We start from the raw sequence: 19,588 nt of genomic DNA, 5'->3' as shown, positions 1-19,588 counted from the left end.
GCCACCGGGCCGGCCCTCATCCAGGGTCTTTAAGACCCTCATTACCTGCACCCCTTAGGGATCTGTCAGACCTCATTTCCACCATCCTTTTTTTCCTTCACTTTGAGGAAAGACTTTCTACCAGACTTGCCTTGCGTGCAGCCCTTCCTCTTCTAAAGCCTACTCTGGCTGCCCCCTCTCCTTGGGATGCTCTCCAAATGCATATGTGGGGCTCCCTTCCTCTTTCATCAGGGAGAGCTCAAATGGCTTTATGAACTCCCAGACCTCATGCCACCTTCTTCGGGCTCATCTATCTCTTCTTAACCTACGTTTTCCATTTGCTTGCTTCCTGGGTGATCATCCTCTCTTCCTTGAACTTGTACATCACGTGAAGGCAGTGACATCATTTGTTTATTCTTGCATCTCCAGTTCTCAGAACAGGCCACATACATAAGCTATGATTAAATAATAGTACATTTCACTGAATAAAATAATGAATGATCCCACAACAAGATATAAAGACATAACTGGTAAAGTTTAATACATAAAATTTAAAACTTTTTACCACGAAGGAAACAAAAATATAGCAAAACGTCCCACTGGGAAAATGATTTGATAACAAAGTGTCCCTTCATCAGTCAATAACCAAAAGTAAAAACAGTCAAAATATGAAAAAAAGAAAAAAAAAGAATTTAGTGAAGAAACATAAATAATCCCAAAGCATATCAGAAGATGTTACTTCTCGCTAATGATTAAATCAATGCAAAGTAAAGTGATAATGAGTTAAGATTTACAAGGAAATATTGAAAAAATTGACAAAATCCAGTGTTGTGAAATTGTGAGACTGTCTTTGCACATGTTGTTGGCAAAAGTGTAAATTTATAGTCTCTGAAGGAAAACTTAAACATGTCCATAAAATGTAAACATGTGAACACCATTTGACTCCTTACTCAAAGATTCATCTCCTAGGACTAGTAGTCTAGTTTGCTTCATCTGTAATAGTGAAAATGGGAAAATGCCATGGCCATTAGGTTTGCAGCATGCATGTGCAGCATATATTGAATGGGAAAATATCTGTGATCTATTAAGTGAACTCATTTGCCAGGAAGTCTTGAGCCTGCTATTCTCTGGGTTGATTTCCCAGTTCTTGCATTCCTCTCTTATCATGTGGAGCTTGCCAGGCTGAGTGTGATTACAGATTATAGCTTTTAAACTTCAAAGTTTTGATACTATCTGGCTTGTAACACTTCACTTAGGAAGACAAACTAGTGTGTGCTGAGCTTGCTGAGCTTGGGGAAGTTGCCTTAGTTCTGGTGTCTCCAAGGCTGAGGCTGGGTCCAGCACAGATGGTCTATGATGCTGTGGTCAGGAAAGCAGGCGAAGGACAAGGATGCGTTTGGCTATGACCAAGTGTGACTGGTGCTTCATCCTTCTGGGGCCTTGGAGCTGTACAAATGCATCTCAGATCTGGAAGTGTGTCTCCATCGGCTTCTGTCCCCATGCTCAGTGTGGCCTGGGTCTTTCACTGCCCACATTTCCAGGCTGTGCATGCGCCAGTGAAACATGGCCTTCATAGTGGGTAGCATGGGAGGAGACCCAAGCAGCAGGTCAGGGATTCCCAGACTGGGCTTGTGATGATCCAGGGTCTGTTTGATTCTGAGAAAAGCCATCAAAGACTAGTGGTCCCTGCAAGAGGATCAGGAATAATGACAGGGCCTAGAGGATTCTGACATATTGGGCATAAAAAGGACCCAATAAAGAAAGATAGGTAGTTTCCAATACGGCATGCAAGCATTTTCTCTCCCTTTCACTATGACTTAAATCCAAGTAGGATGGAACTTCCCTCTAGAAAGATCATCCCTCACTCTTCCTTAGGCTTCAGTGCCTCAGGATGGTTCTGTTGGGGGGTTCCCAAGAGTTCTTCATTTTCTCTTAAGCATTTATGTAACAGTTAGGCTGGCAAATGACCAGTCAGCCTGAGAGGAAAGTGCACGTAATGGTCATTGTTCTCCTCTGTGCCAGGCAAGGGCTGAGAAGTGAACGGGGCAGAGCCCAGCGCAGTCTTCCGTGGCTCTGGCAGCCCAGCTTTGCCTGTTGTCCCTGAATAAACCGATGAGAAGCTGCACTCGTGTCTTAAGTAGACACCCTGCTGCGAGGTCAAGAGGATGCTGCATGTGGGGAAACAGAGATTCCAGAGAGTCCTCCCGGCCCTTCCTCTCTCTGGAAGCTCCAAAAACTCGGCTACTGAGCTTAAACAAAGCCATGAGCAAGCGAAGGAAAATAACAGTTCATCCAAATTCCGGAGGTGACTTTTCATTCATCCTTCCAAGGAGTCAGGGAAAGTTTTTAGTATTCAGATTAAAAAAATTTTTTTTCAGATTGTAAACATTTTCATTTAATGCTTTTTAAATTATTTTTCCCCATTAGTTCTTTCCTCTTCATTTTTTGTGTACTAAATTGAGTAAAAAATGCCAATGAACTCCATTTAGTAACATTAGTTACTAATGTTAACATTAGTGTATGAGTCAGGGGGTCCCCATTCATACACTGAAGTTTCCATGTGTCTCTGACTCCGAGGGTACCTGCTGCGTTACTTCTCCTCTTTTCTCCATCTCAGAGAAAAAGCGTGGCCACCCTTTTCTCACTGCAGAGGGGAAAGTGGTGCTGTGTACTCCCGGGTCTGATACCTGGGATGCTTTATAGGGAAGTGTAGGGTGATGCAATATGAAATAGAGAATTTATTAAAATAAGTAGGTAGACAAAGAAATATCTGCACCCCCACATTATTGCAGCACTATTCACAACAGCCAAGATATGGAATCATCCTCGGTATTAATCAACAGATGAATGGGTGAAGAAAATGTGGTACATATATATATATATATATATATATATATATATATATATATACACACACAATGAAATACTAGTCAGCCGTGAAAAAGAATGGAATCTTTTCATTTGTGGCAACATGGATGAGCCTGGAAAAAACATTATCTCAAGTAAAATAAGTCAGGCACTGAAAGATAAATACAGCATGTCTTCACTCCTATGTGAGAGCTAAAAAACAAAAGTTGAGTTTTTAGAAGTAGAGAGTAGGATTGTGGTTACTGGAGGCTGGGAAGGGATCAGGGGGAGAGAAAGGTTGGTTAATGGACACAAAATGACAGCTGGCTGGCAAAAAGAAGTTTTGTGGTGATAGGCATCTATAATTAATGATTATTTATAGTGTGTTCTCAAATGTTCAGCAGAGAGAGACTCAAATGTTTTCATCACAAAGAAAGAATAAAATTTTTGCAATGATGAATATGCTAATTACCCTGACTTGATCATCACACATTGTGTACATGTATTGAAATATAACTCTGAACCCCATACATATGTACAATCAATATGGGTCAATTAAAGATAAATAAATTTTAAAAAGTAAATAGGTATGATGTAATATGCAGTATACAGGTGGTGGTTGAGGTACATGTGATGAGGTTAGCAGAATTCAAGATTTCTTTTTTTTTTTTTTTCTTTTTTCTTTTTTGGTCTTTTGTCTTTTTCCGTGTCCGGCAACAGATCGCAACTCTCAGTGTTGCCCCCGCACCGGACCGGCGACCGGCAATGGACCGGGGACCGGCAACGGGATTGCAGCCCTCGGTGTTGCTCCCGCGCCTCGCTCAGCCAGTGAGTGGGAACCGGTCTGTATGTGGGATCCGAACCCTCGGGCGGGAGCGCTGCCACGCTTCCCAAGCGGCGCACTATCCAGTGCGCCACCGGGCTGGCCCCGAGATTTCTTTATTTTTTTAAGGCAGATTCGTGAAGTAAATTGAGCTGCATCACAATCTGTTTCCCTTTTCATCTTATGGTTTACACTCTGGGGATTATCTTAAGACAATAATTAAGTAGAAGAAAGAAACCTACCCACATTATATAACATAGCAAAAAATAAAATAAAAATAACCTGGCTGCCTACAAATAACAATTGATAGAAACCAAGGAATATCCATTCATTGGAATGTTATACACTGTTTTCAAAAACTTTACAAAGACTATGTCCATGTGGACATTTTTATGTCACTTAATGAAGGAAGTAGTCAAGCAGCAGCAGAACACTCTAAAACCAACTGCCCACATCAAAATAAGAGTTACCTTGCATCTAAGCTCTGCTAATTTGGCCTTAGTTTTCTCAATTATAAAACAGGGAGAATGATACTACCTTATTAACAGCTTTATTATGAAAATTAAATGAGTGAACTCAGATAAACTGCCTAGAAATGTGACTCGCAATATAAGCACTCAATGTATGTCAGATGTAATCGTTGTTATCCTTATTAGCAAAGGAAATAAAAAGTTGTGCCCACACTATGCTAATCCTCACATGTGAATGAGCAAACATTTGGGAATTGGGTAGAGAAGAATGTGTAAAAGAATCAGTATTTTGGTAGAATGTGGGTAACCTTTCGTTTTCACAAGTTTTTAATCATATTCTTATTTTATTTTAACAATAAATACATACACATATGAATTATTGGTTCCCATTTTCTACAGACCTATGAACTCAATTTCCATTAGAAACAAAGCTGTTCTGAAGAGTTAATAGTTGCTAAGGGTGAACTGTTATGAACCTCAATACTGTATTTGCATTTTTATCCAAGACCCACATCTCCCAATGTCTGCTCATATTAATCAAATGAGAAGTCTGGAAGACTAGTTGTGACATATAGGAACGTGTTTAATTCAGAAAAGTGGAGGAAATTTGTTTTGAAGGCAGGATTTTGGAGAAAAAAAGCCGCCTAAATAATAACCTTGCAAAATATTGTTGCAAATAAATGACTGATTTTTCCAACTTATGTAATACTCAAAAATGAACATAAATATAATCTTTCTCTCTGATCAGTATTTTCCCACCTCTAAATTGTGAATATTATCAACTTCACAACACTATTTAGAGCTTTACAGCAACAAAGCCAGTGACTGCTCTATGAACTTGACCTGTCTGTCTTAGGGCAGTGTTGTGTGCTCATTTTTACAACCTCCGGAAATAGAGCTCATTTTAAGAATGATGAATGCATGCTTGGACATATTAAATAAATAAGAAAATATACTAGTGAGTGTCCTTACATTTCCTGAAAACAGAAAGTCTAGAGCTGAATAGGAAACTCTGTTGTTCAGTAATTAGACATAAATCAGTGTAGTGTGTTATTGATGAAACCACTAGATTACTGACAATCCAACTCAAAGTTCTACCCTTGAGACATTTGCATCTTTAGATTCTTCCTCCTTCAAGGGAGGACTGTTTTTACTCACAACACTTCTGGTACCAAATGTGTTGGTTTTTCCTCCACCACCAACCAGTTCTCCAATTCTCTGGACACTAACTGGGTCTCCTATGATTCAGTTCAGTTCCAACACTAACTACTTGGAGTTAGTGTCGGATTCCACAGGTTGGAGGGCTGTGCTCGCAAGACTGTCCTCAGTTCAGACAGCAGTCACAAGTCTCAGGTTGCCACCTGTAAATCAGGGGTTCTTATCTGCTTTGATAATTTGCTAGAATGTCTCACAGAACTCAGGACGGCATTTTACTTATGTTTACTTGTTTATTATAAAGGATATTATAAAGAATACAAATGAAAAGCCTGATGAAGATGTACGTAGGGCTGGGTCTGGAAGGGGCTTGAGCACAGGAAGTTTTGAACCTGTGGGGTTTGGAGCATGTCACCCTCTTGGCACGTGGAAGTGTTCAATAACCCAGAAAGTCTCTGAACCTCATCGTTTAGGAGGTTCCGTCATGTAGGCATGATTGATTAAATCATTGGCCATTTGTGACTGGACTTAATCTTCAGTCTCGTCTTCTCTCTGGAAATCTGGGGTGGGACTGAAAGTTCTGACCCTCTAATCTCATGATTGGATCCTTGGACAACAAGCCCCCTTCCGAAAGCTATCTAGAGGCCCACCAAGAGTCACTTTACTGGCACAGACTCAGGTGTGGTTGAAAGGGGCTTGTTATGAATAGCAAAGGACACTCTTAATCATCACTATCTCTTGGGAAATTATGAGGGTTTTAGAAGTTCTGTGCTATGTATAATGATATGTCTTATTACACCATGAGGGGTTATAGGCATAATTGTAAGCACATCTATGAATTGATAGAGCTGGACTTAAATCTCAGTTTAAAACCTTAATAGCTCTGTAATTACCTAACCTTTATGAGGTTAATAATGTCTACTGATATTAGAAATACTTGGAAAAGTGTCATTAGAGTCACTAGAAATATTGAGCAAAATGTAAGGGACTTCACACAGATTAGGCACTCTCAATGGCAGACATATAAATAGTATAGTGACATATATATATATATAACACACACACACACATATATAAAACAATATAAGTAATTAACAGAATGAGATGATAATCATCATATATGTAACATATACAATGATAAAAACTTTTTTTTTTCCTTTTTGTCTTTTTTCGTGACCGGTAACGGGATCGCAACCCTCAGTGTTGCGCCCACACTGCGCTCAACCAGTGAGTGGACCGGTCTCCACATGGGATCCAAACCCTCGGCGGGAGCACCGCTGCACTCCCAAGTGCTGCACTCTACCGAGTGTGCCACTGGGCCGGCCCGATAAAAACGTTTAAAACAATATGATAATTAGCAAAAAATAAAACCAAAGTATCTTCTCTTAACCTTGGTCTGACAATAGTACATAGGCACACTCATTTCAGATTTCTACCTACCTTGAGCTCAAGCAATATCAAAACAGAAATGACATTCCAAATATTGTGCCCTCCAAGATAAAATTTGATATTTTTAAACTTGTTCTTTCTCCTCAGAAATGACTAGACTCTCTAAATTTGTCCCCATTTCCCTGCAAAGCCACAGCAGTTCTCTAATACAATGTGCCTGAGGGCACTCTTCACATCCTTGTTCCTCAGGGTGTAGATAAGTGGGTTCAGCGTGGGGGTGACTACGGTGTAGAAGAGAGCTATGAACTTGCCCTGCTCGTGAGAGTTGCTCTTGGTGGGCTGGAGATACATGAAGATGATGCTCCCATAAAGCAGGGACACGACTGCCACGTGGGACGAGCAGGTGTTGAATGCCTTTCTCTGCCCTTCTGCTGACTTGATCTTCAACACAGCCCAGGCGATGTGGCCATACGAGGCTAGGATGAGCCCCAGAGGCAAGACCACAAAGATAAAACTGGCCAGGTACATCTCCACCTCATTGAGGCTGGTGTCCACACAAGCCAGTTGCATAATGAGGGGCATCTCACAGAAGAAGTGGTCGATGTGATTGTTCCCACACAGTGGTAGGAGCATGGTGAGGGTGGAGCCCACCATGCTGGTGGTCAGACCTGCCAGCCATGAGACAAAGGCCAGGCCGAGGCAGAGCTGCGGATGCATAATGACAGTATAGTGGAGTGGCCTGCAGACGGCAGCATAGCGGTCATAGGACATGACAGCCAGGAGGACACACTCGGTGGCTCCCAGCCAATGGGAGATGTAGAACTGGACCACACACCCTCCATAGCTTATGGTTTTCTGTGGCCCCCAGAGGTTGACCAGGAATTGCGGGACAATGCTCGTGGTGAAGCTAATGTCCAGGAAGGAGAGGTTGGCAAGAAAGAAGTACATAGGTGTGTGGAGGTGCACGTCCACACGAGAGACCACAATGATGATGCCATTGCCCAAGACAGATAGCACATAAAACCCCAAGACAAGGAGGAAGAGGATGGGCTCTAGCGAGGGCCATGCAGAGAAGCCCAGCAGTACAAAGACTTCTGGAGAACTTACATTGGCTATTCCCATCATCATATGCAGCTGGGAGTGGGGCAAAAAGGCCACCTGTGGGTGGATGGGGGGCACAGGGTGTGTGACATGAAATAATTACATCCATTAGCAAACATTAAACATAAATTTTATACCCATAGGTCTCAAAAGCATCCACCCAACTGCTTCGTGAATGGTGTTGCATTTACCTTCCTAATGGCCAATATGGAATGTATGATAAAAGACGTGGGAACATGCATAGCAGCAGGGATGGGGACGGTTGTGCAGAATCGACATTACTGCATAATTCTTGGCACTGATTTTTTTGAATTGAAATATTACTTATAGTAGCCACATCTGGATGTGGCCTAAATGTTTAGTGATGAAATGTTAGTTGGGCGGAGGGTGGTGTTTCATGTGATGAACCACTAATGCACAGGCATTAGAATTGTACTCTCTGAAATCCCACAAGCAGCAGCAAATGTTTGCTTTATTATTAAATATAATCCAATTCTCATCACTTCTCACCACCTCTGGTACTACCACCCTGGCCCATCTTGCCATCATTTATCACTTGAACTTTGATCTAATATTCTAACTTGCCTGTGTGTTTTCCCTCTTGCTCCCCTTCCAAATATCCTCAACAAAGCAGCCAGAGGATTAGATTAAGATATAATAGGATCATATCATTGTACTGCTCAACACCCCTGTTGTCTTGGCTAAGGCTTGCAGTGCTTTTCCCCCAAGATATCCACACACCCACTTTCTCACCTCCTTGGGGTCATTCTTCAAAAGTCAACTTCTAACCAAGGCCCCCTTCACTGTATTATATATTAAAAACCTCTCAGCTCCCTTCTCCCCCTTTCCTGATTTATTTTTACATGTAAACTTAACTGCCTTACAATAAACACACTACTCATTTATTAAGCTATCATGGAGCCACGGGTTCTGTTTATTGTGTTTACTTCTAGGTCCTCAGTGCCAAGCCCAGTGTCTGATACCCAGAAGTTCCTCAATCAATATTCATTGAATGAACCCATTGTGAAGCAGTTGTTAGAATGTTACGGTAGAGGCAGGAGTAGAGTTATATAAAGGCATAGTTAAGGGACACGCAGCACAACATTGCAGGAATGTTGTCAGGACAGAACTCTTGGAAATGCCAGAGGCAGGCAGAGGTGACTCAGACTACCCTCTGCTTTTATACAGGAGAAATGACCTAGCAGGGACAGTGTGAGAAGCCAGAAGTTCCTGTGGGGAAAATGGCCAACTTAGTCTGCTTCAGATGTCCCTGAAAAACCTCTGGGGCTCTTTTTACAAATGCATTAATTTGTTCAAAACTGTATTTTAAAAAGAAGAATCAATTTATTATAAGTAGAGTTCATCCAGGTTTTGGAACAGAGCGGTTGTAAATGCAAATGTCAGTTATCTTAAAATCCCAGAGAGTACATTCAAAGCATTTAAAAAAACATGCAGGGTCTCTATTGCACATATATAAAAATAGGGCTTCTTGCATTTGCCAAAATTCACCCATGGAAGCTGTACCAGTGTGGATTTTACTGTGCCAGAATGCTGAGACAGTGGTCTGATTTGCAGGTCAGGAGAGCATAGATACTCTGGGGGAAAGCATCCAGGAGAAAACATTCTGACCTCCTCCAAATCAGGAAGGAAGTTGAGACTTGTCAGAATGTGGGTGGTTTCATAAAGTGGATGTGGGAGAAAAGAGGTGAATTTGAATAGTTATGTGCAACTGAATCATGACACAAAGTGCTTGTCTCAAATATAGAGTCCCCACAGATGAACTGAAAAATAAAAGGTTAAACTGACAACTGCATTGTCACCTGTGGTGTAAATATCCACTCTGTATAGAGATAGAAACTGGGTTGACTCACAATTGATAATATGCAGAAGATGTATAAATGTTGCCAAGAGAAGGACCATAGGTCATTCATGAGATAATAGTTAAGTAGAAGGTTTTGACTGAAAAGAGACCTTTCTGATGATCTGATCTATTTCTAGAAATGTTCAGTGGCACACCCCAAGCTCCGGAGCTGCTCAGTAGTACTGGAGCTACACCCGAGATATCCAGATTCTTAGAAAAAAAGAACATTTCTGGTAAAGGAAGAGATTTGCTCATCCACAGAGATTTGCCAAAACTGTCCCAATAAAAACTCACTCTTCAAAATGTGATGTCACCCCAAGTCCTATGCCATTATGAAAAAGAAAGATGGCATAGGAACAGTAATGAAATGTCTTGAGCTCAAATTTTGTCTGAGTTAACCATGCAGTTACAAATGGTACCCCATGCTGGAATATCAAAGACTATCACAAAATAAAATCAGATCATTTAAAGGGATCAGTGCTCATCACCCTTAGTTGGAATTACTAGAAAGTCTGTGATCCCAGTTTATCTTAAATACCATGAAAAGCAAACAAAAAACCCAAGAATTTCACTTACTGATGGTGAGCTAGCAGCATCATCTCCTTTTATGCAGGCTGAAAATGTAGTTGTAAAATGGGAAATATTTTATTTCAAGGACTGATATCATTTGTAAAGTCAGTGCATATGGCACTAAAAATCGGGAGATTAGCCAAGGGATTTTAAAGCCCCCAAAATGTTGGAAATCTCCAAGTCAGTGGCCGATGTGCCAGGTTCTGTTCAAATTCACGTCTAAGGAACACATTCTTAGGTCTTTAAGTCAGAATGGGTTTGAACTAGAAAAAAGCATCTATTTTTTTCCTGAAATAATTGGTAGTCAAGGAGTGAGGATGGCTCACAGTGTTTCCAGAATGAGAAGTATATACTGACCCCCAAAGGACAAAGTGTTTCATAAAGCCCTTATAATCATAAGACATTTATTTTATCCCCTGGAGCATTAAGAGCGGAGACAGAGGGTGATGGTGAATATCAAGGGAATGAAACTGGAGGAAAAGAAGGTTTGGGGATTTTTTTCCCCTCTTGGATAATTATAATTTCATCGTACACACAGAATGATTTCTTTTTATGAATAGAACATTACTGCAGGTTTGTATACTGCCAAACATTGCTACAGAGTGTAAGACTCAAGTCTATCTCCATGAGGCTTAATCACATAGCTGAGGAGACAGTCTGACATATTTGCTCATTATCCTAATTTGGCACACGCTTCTGTAGATTCTTTTTTAAAACAAATACAACCATTTCATTATTGGGGTGTAACTCAGTGATAAGCTAACATTTTTCTTAATAGTATGTTAAGAATATAAGTTTACCACTGTAAAAGTGTACAAGTCATCCATCAATGGACATTTAGGTTGGTTCCTTGGCATGGCTATTGTAAATAGAGCTGGATAAGGAAACTGTGGTATATACACACAATGGAATACTACTCAGCCATAAAAAAGAATGAAATTCTGCCCTTTGTAGCAACATGGATGAGTCTGGAGAAAATTATGCTAAATGAAACAACCCAGGTACAAAAGAGAAATACTACATGTCCTCACTCTGAAGTGGGAGCTGAATTCATAAATAAACAAACAATAAAAAAAGAGATAGAGAAAGAAATAAACAACAATCACAATAATACATTGAACTCTTAGAAGGAGAGAACAGAACTGTGGTTACTAGAGGTGGAAAGGGGAGGGGGAGGGGAGGGAAGGAGGTTAGCCCTTTGTAGCAACATGGATGAGTCTGGAGAAAATTATGCTAAATGAAACAACCCAGGTACAAAAGAGAAATACTACATGTCCTCACTCTGAAGTGGGAGCTGAATTCATAAATAAACAAACAATAAAAAAAGAGATAGAGAAAGAAATAAACAACAATCACAATAATACGTTGAACTCTTAGAAGGAGAGAACAGAACTGTGGTTACTAGAGGTGGAAAGGGGAGGGGGAGGGGAGGGAAGGAGGTTAATGAGAAATTGGTTAATGGACACAAAGAATGGTTATGAGTTGTAATGATGAATAAGCTAAACTATCCTGATTTGACCATCACGCATTGTACACATCTATTGAAGTCTACCTTGTACTCCACAAATATGTATAGTAAAAAAATTAAAATAAATACATTTTAAAAAGTGCACAAGGCAATAGAATTAAGTACATCACATTGTTACACACCAATTACCATTATCTGGTTCTAGAACTTTTCATCACCCCCAATGGAAAACCTGTACCCAGTAAGCAATCATTTTCCATTTGTTAAGTCTTCCCAGCCCTGGCAACCACTAATCCATTTTCTGTCCCTGTGGATTTGCTTATTTTGGATATCCCATATAAATGGAATCATAAAATATGTGGCTTTTGTGTCTGGTTTCTTTCTCGTAGCATAATGTTTTCAAGGTTCATCTATGTTGTAGCCTGTGTCAGTACTTTATTCTCTTTTATAACTAAAAAAATTCCATTTTATGATCCTACCGTATTTTGTTGAGTATTTATCTGTTGATGGACATTTTGGGTTTATTTCTTGATAACATTTGGGTTGTTTCTACGTTTTGCCTATTGTGAATAGATTTGCTATAAACATCCACATAAAATTTTTTTTTGAACATCTGTTTTCAATTCTTTTGTATTATGGGAGTGGAATTGCTAGGTCTTATGGGAATTTTATGATTTACTTATAGTGGAATTGCCAAACTTTTCCACACTGGCTAAGCACCCTACAAGTAAAGTGTGTTTCAATTTCTCCACTTCATGTACAGTACATACTTTCTACTTTTTAAAAAAAATCCAGAGGCATAACACTATCTGACTTCAAATTATACTTCAAAGCTATAGTAAATCATACAAAACAGCATGGTATTGGAGTAAAAACAGACAGCCAGGCTGACGGAATAGAATAGAAAACCCAGAAATCAGTCCACAAACTTATAGACAACTAATCTTCAACAAAGCCACTAAGAACACACATTGGGGAATATATAGACTCTTCAATAAATGGTGCTGGGAAAACTGGACATCTATATGTAAAAGAATGAAACAAAAATACCTTATGCCATATACCATAATCAACTCAAGATGGATTAAAGACCTAAATATAAGACCTGAAATTATAAAATTCCTAGAAGAAAACATAGGGAGCAAACTTTAAGAAGTAGGACTGGGCAAAAACTTTATGAATTTGACTCTAAAAGCACGGACAACAAAAGGAAAAATAAACAAATGGGATTATATCAAACGAAAAAGCTTCTGTACAGCAAAAGAAACAATAAACAGAGTGAAAAGACAACCTACAGAGTGGGAGAAAATATTTGCAATCTCTGCATCCAACAAGGATTAATATCCAGAATATACAAAGAACTCAAACAACTACATAGTAAAAAAACAAATGATCCAATTAAAAAATGGGCAAAGGAAATGAATAGACATTTTTTCAAAGGAAGACATACAAATGGTGAACAGGTACGTGAAAAAATTCTCAGCATCACTTGTCATCAGAGAAATAGAAATCAAAACCACACTGATATATCATCTCACCCTAGTTAGACTGGCTACTATTAAAAAGACTGAGAATAACAAATGTTGGCAAGAATGTGGGGATAGGGGAACTCTTCCACACTGTTGGTGGGACTGGAAATTAACACAGCTATTGTGGAAAACAGTATGGAGATTTCTCCAACAACTACAAATAGAACTACCATAAGATCTAGCAATCCCACTACTGGGTATACATCCAAACAAATGGAAATTATCATGTTGAAGTGATACCTGTACTCCCACATTCATTGCACCTGTATTTACAATAACCAAAATATGGAAGCAAACTAAGTGTCCATTGACAGATGACTGGATAAGGAAAATGTGGTATGTATGCACAATGGAATAGTACTCAGCCATAAAAAAGAATGAAATTCTGCCATTTTCAACACATGGATGAGTCTGGAAAAAATTATGTTAAGTGAAATAAACCAGACAAAGAAACAGAAATACCGCATGTTCTCACTCATAACTGGCTGCTAGGAAGGAAGGGAGGGAAGGAGGGAGGGAGGGAGGGTAGAAGGAAGGAATGAAGGAAAGAAAGAAAGAAAAGGCCACAACAATACTTTGAACTTCCAGAAAGAGAGAACAAACCTAAGGATACTAGAGATGGAGGGGAGGGAAGGAGGAGGTTTGAGAAGTGATAGGTCAGGTAAAGGGCATAAAGAAATATCATGATTTCGGGCCGGCCCGGTGGCGCACTGCTACAGTGCGCCACTTGGGAAGCGCAGTGGCGCTCCCGCCGAGGGTTCGGATCCCACATACAGACCGGTTCCCGCTCACTGGCTGAGCGAGGTGTGGGAGCAACACCAATCCTATATACCTTTACCAAAAAACTCTTAGAGCTGATAAACCAATTCAATAAAGTTGCAGGATATAAAATAAATACACAAAAATCAGTAGCATTTCTATATACCAGCAACTAACTAGCAGAAAAATCAAGAAAGCAAGGACATTTACAACAGCTATCAATAAAATAAAATGCCTGGGAATAAATTTAACCAAAGAGGTGAAAGACCAATACAAGAACTACAAATCACTGCTTAAAGAAATTAAAGAGGAAACCAAAAGATGGAAAGACATTCCATGTTCATGGACTGGAAGAATTAGCATTGTACAAATGTCCATACTACCCAAAGCTATCTACAGATTCAATGCAATCTCCATAAAAATATCAATGACATTCTTCACTGAAATAGAAAAAAAACATCCTAGCATTCATAGAGAACAAAAAAAAGACAGCAAATAGCCAAAGCAATACCGAACAACAACAAAAAATAAAGCTGGAGGCATTACACTACCTGCCTTCAAACTATACTACAGAACAGTAGTAACAAAAATAGCATGGTACTGGCATAAAAACAAACACATAGAGCAACAGAATAAAAGAGAGAACCTAGAAATCAAAACACTTACAGCCAACTGATCTTTGACAAAGGAACCAAGAACATACATTGGGGAAAAAACAGACTCTTCAATAAATAGTGCTGGAAAAACTGTATATACATGTGTAGAAGAATGAAACCAGACATGTACTTCTCACCAAATAAAAATCAACACAAAATGGATTAAAGACTTAAATGTAAGACCTGAAACTATAAAACTCCTAAAAGAAAATGTAGCAGAAACACTACAGGATGTAGGATTGGGCAAGACTTTATGAACAAGACCACAAAAGGACAGGCAAAAAAAGAAAAAAATAAACAAATGGGATTATATTAAAATAAAATGTTTCTGCTTAGCAAAAGAAACAATCAACAGAGTGAAAAGACAATCTGCACAATGGGAGAAAATATATGCAAACTATACATTGGACCAGGGATTAATATCCAGAATATACAAGGAACTCAAACAACTTAGCAAAAATTCAAATTACCCAGTTAACAAATGAGCAAAGGAGCTGAACAGACATTTCTCAAAAGAAGACATATGAATGGCCAACAGGTACATGAAAAAATGCTCAACATGGCTAATCAACAGGGAATTGCAAATCAAAACAACACTGAGATATCATCTCACCCCAGTTAGACTGTCTATTATCAAAAAGACAGAGAACAACAAATGCTGGTGGAGAAAGGGGAACCCTTCTAAACTGTTGGTGGGATTGACAGTTAGTACAGCAATTATGGAAAACAGTATGAAGGTTTATCAGACAACTTCAGATAGAACTACTATACAATCCAGCAATCTCACTACAGGGTATATACCCCCCCAAAATGAAAATCATCATGACAAACACTCCCATGTTTACTGCATCTCTATTTACAATAGCCAAGCATGGGAACCAACCTAAATGTCCATTGATGAACAATTGGATAAGGAAAAATATGGTACATATACACAATTGAATACTACTCAGCTACAAAACAGAATGAAATTTTTCCATTTTCAGCAGCATGAATGAGCTTGGAGACAATTATGTTAAATGAAATAAGCCAGGCACAGAAAATGAAATATCATATGACCTCACTCATATAAATAAATAAATAAATAAATAAATAAAATAAGAAAGAAAGAAAGAAAGAAAGAAACAGCCATCACAATAATATATTGAATTTCCAAAAGGAGAGAACAGAACTGAAGTTACCAGTGGAGGGAAAAGCGGAGGGGGAAGGGGGGCGTAAAGGAGGAGTTGGTAAAGGTCCATGAAAAATGATTACATTATGTAATGTTGAATATACTAATTATACTGATTTGAGCATCACATATTGCACATAGGTATTGATATTCAACTCTGTACTCCACAGATAGTACAATCAACTATGTTACAATAAAAAATAAATAAAGTAAAATAAAATAAATAAATTTTATGGTGTTCCTATTGGGTGTAAAGGGGTATTTCACTGTGGTTTTGATTCGAATTTCCTTAATGACTAATGATATTGTGCATTTTTAATGTGCATGTTGGCCACTTGCCTATCTTCTTAGGAGAAATGTCTATTCAAGTCCCTTGCCCATTTTTTTTGATTGGGTTGTTTGTCTTCTGGTTGTTGAGATGCAGGAGTTTTTTTTTAATATATTCTGAACACTAGACCTTTATGAAATATTTGATTTGCAAATATTTTCTCTTATTCTGTGCGTTGTCTTTTCACTCTTTTGATAGTGTCCTTTGATGGACAAAAGTTTTTAATTTTGATAAAGTCCTATTTATCTATTTTATTTTCTTTTGCTGCTTGCTATAGATTGGATGCCCCTCACCCCCCAACCTCACTGAAGTTTAAACCCCCACTGTAATTGTTGAGGGTGGGAAATCCTATTATGGTATTTGAAAGGTGGGGAGTTGAAGAGGTGATTAGGTTGTCAGAGCATGCTGCAGTGTATGGATTAACAATGGTGGTCAGGGGTGTGGTTTTGAGGGCTTTAAAAAGAGAGTGCATGAGGAACTATCTCCCTCTCTGCTCTGCCATTTCTGCCATGCGAGACCTCTGGGTCACTGTTGCCACCACCAAGACACTCATCAGATGTGTTCCCTGGATTTTGGACTTCCCAGCCTCTGAAACTGTAAGCAATACATTTTGTTTTCTTTATAAATCACCCAGTTTCAGGTATTTATGTTATAAGTGACAGAAATGGACTAATACACTGCTTGTGGTTTTTGTGTCATACTAAAGAAACCATTGCCAAATACAAGGTCATGAAGATTTGCTCCTATGTTTTCTGAGAAGAGTTTTATAAGTTTTAGCTCTTACAAAATTAAAAATTTTGATATATTTTTGGTATATTATGAGTTAATTTTTGTATATGTTGTAAGGTAGTGGCCCAGTTTCATTCTTTAGCAGGTGTCTATTCAGTTTTCCCAGAACTATTTGTTGAAGAGATTACACTTGCCCAATTGAACTCTTGTTAAAAATCAATTGACATATATGGGTTTATTTCTGTACTCACAATTCTTTCACATGTCTATCCTTATGTCCGTATCATACTTTTTATTACTGTAGCTTTGTAGTAATTTTTGAAATCAGGAAGTGTGAGTTCTCCCACTTTGCTTTTCTTTTTCAAAATTATTTTGACTATTAAGGGTCACTTGCAGATCAATATGAATTTGAGAACTGGTTTTTCCATTTTTGTAAAAATAGCCATTGGAATTTTGCTGAATTAACTTATTGACTCTAACAGTTGCTTGTGTGTGTGTGTGTGTGTGTGTGGCTTCTTTAAGATTTTTACATGTAAGATTATGTCATCTGCAAATAGAAGTAGTTTTACTTCTCCATTTCTAATTTGGAAATTTTCTAATTTTCTCCCTTTCTTTTTATTTGGAAATATACCTTATTTTGGTTGGCTAATTGCTTTGATTAGAACTTCTAGTACCATGTTGAATAGAAATGGTAAAAACTGGCATCCTTGTCTTGTTCCTGACCTTAGGGTAGGGGCATTTAGTCTTTCACAGCTGGGTTAACATTAGCTATGGGTTTTTCATATGTGGCCTTTATCATGTAGAAGAAGTTCCCTTTTTGTACTGCCTCTTTTGATTTTCATATGATGAAGCATTCTTCGGATAAATCCCACTTGATCATGGTGTATAATTCTTTTGTTGTTTATACTAGATTTGTTTGCTGCAATGTTTGGTCTGCTAGTATTTTACTGAGGATTTTTGTATATAAATTTATAAAGTATATTGATCTGTAATTTGCTTTAATTTCTTTGTCTGCCTGTTGTACACTTTTATCTATAGTATGGAATCAGTACTACTTCACTGAGTGATATTTTTTATTCTTCTGGAAATGGACCCTACTTGCACCATTTTTTTGGAGTAGAAACATCCTGAGCTGGCATTATTACTAAAAATTCAGCTTTTGAAATCAATCAGGTCTGGATTTGCACGTTGCACTGCCACTAACTTGTTCTGGCAGTTGGCCACGCCTCTTAAATTTATTTGCCTTCAGTTTTTGGATCTGTATTCTAAAGAGTTTGCAAAATATGATTCTAATTCTTAAGCTCTGTGAGGTAAGGTCTGTCTCTGTCTTAGTAACTATTATATTCCCTGTTGTCCCAATATATGATTTGCTATCTGGCATGCTGACAGCACCTAATAGATACTACTTTTTAAGTTGTTTTTATTATTATTATGTTAATGAATGAATGATTCTGGATCTAGTCTGTTAATCAGATTATGTAATATTTTTGGTACAGCAAGCGATATAGGCATTGAAATATGTGACTGACACAGTCTATTGCTTACAGAACATTATGAGTCATATGACAGCAATAATAATATTTATATTATTATTTTTAAATTGACAGATAGCATTGTATGTTTCTATTGTGTATAACATGAAGTTTTGAAGTACATACATGTGGTTGAATGGCTAAATCTAGCTCATTAGCAAATGCATTACCTCACATAGTTATTTTTGGGGTGAGAGCACATAACATCCACTCTCTACATTTTTCAAGAATACAATATATCATCATTAACTATCATTACCTTGCTGTGCAGTAGATCTCTTGACATTTATTCCTCCTATCTAACTGTAATTATGTGTCCTTTGACCATCATCTCCACATCCCTCCTGTCCCCCCCCCAGCCACCCCAGCCTCTGGTAATCATCATTCTATTCTCTACTTCTATGAGATCAACTCTTTTAGATTTGACATATGAATAATGTCATGCTGTATTTGTCTTCCTGTGTCTGGCTTAATTCACTTAACATAAAGTCCTCCAGGTTCATCCAGGTTGTCACAAAGGGCAGAATTTTATTCTCTTTTACGACTGAGTAGCATTCCATTGTGTGTATATGCCACATTTTCTTTACCCAGTCATTCACTGATGGACAATTAGGTTGGTTCCATATCTTGGCTACTGTAAATAGTGCTATAATAAACATGAGAGTGCAGATATCTTTTCGACATGCTAATTTCAATTTCTCTGGATATATACCTAGCAGTGGGATTGCTAGATCATACAGCAGTTCTTTTTTAAATTTTATGTGGAACCTCTATACTATTTTCCATAATGGCTGTACTAATTCACATTCCCACCAATGTCTATAAGGGTTTTCTTTTCTTCACACTCTTGCCACCACTTGTTATCTTTTGTCATTATATAATAATTTTAAGTGCTCTTTGAGTCTTTCCTGAATTATCCAAGTTACTCCTAATTTAACTCTGCAAAGAGCTGTTATGAGCCCCATTTTACAGATGCATTCCCTGAGGCTTTGAATTGGCAAGTGACTTGCCACATGACTATTAAATGGTGGAGCAAGAACCACACAAATGTTTGCACTGATAAGTAATACTATTTTCCTATTTCAAACACTCCTTAGTGATATTAGCTAATCTTATGAGTTCAGAGAGCAACTATATTCTGAAGACCCTCTGAATTATATCCCCAGCCAACACCTTTTTTTTTTTTTTTTTGTCTTTTTCCATGTCCGGCAACGGATCGCA

At 38.4% G+C, this 19,588-nt stretch overlaps 1 protein-coding gene across 1 annotated transcript; it reads right to left on the bottom strand.

The window, feature by feature from the left end:
* Window positions 1–6,624: 6,624 nt before the first annotated feature.
* Window positions 6,625–7,817, bottom strand: LOC103605389 (olfactory receptor 2C3). The gene has a single exon (XM_008589961.1). The coding sequence runs from the start codon at window positions 7,789–7,791 to the stop codon at window positions 6,826–6,828; it is 966 nt and encodes a 321-aa protein (XP_008588183.1). The 5' UTR covers window positions 7,792–7,817; the 3' UTR covers window positions 6,625–6,825.
* Between the last annotated feature and the right edge of the window lie 11,771 nt (window positions 7,818–19,588).

Source organism: Galeopterus variegatus, unplaced genomic scaffold, assembly GCF_000696425.1.
Source record: "Galeopterus variegatus unplaced genomic scaffold, G_variegatus-3.0.2 Scaffold5781, whole genome shotgun sequence".
Taxonomy (NCBI): domain Eukaryota; kingdom Metazoa; phylum Chordata; class Mammalia; order Dermoptera; family Cynocephalidae; genus Galeopterus; species Galeopterus variegatus.
This window is presented reverse-complemented; position numbering and strand designations above follow the sequence as displayed.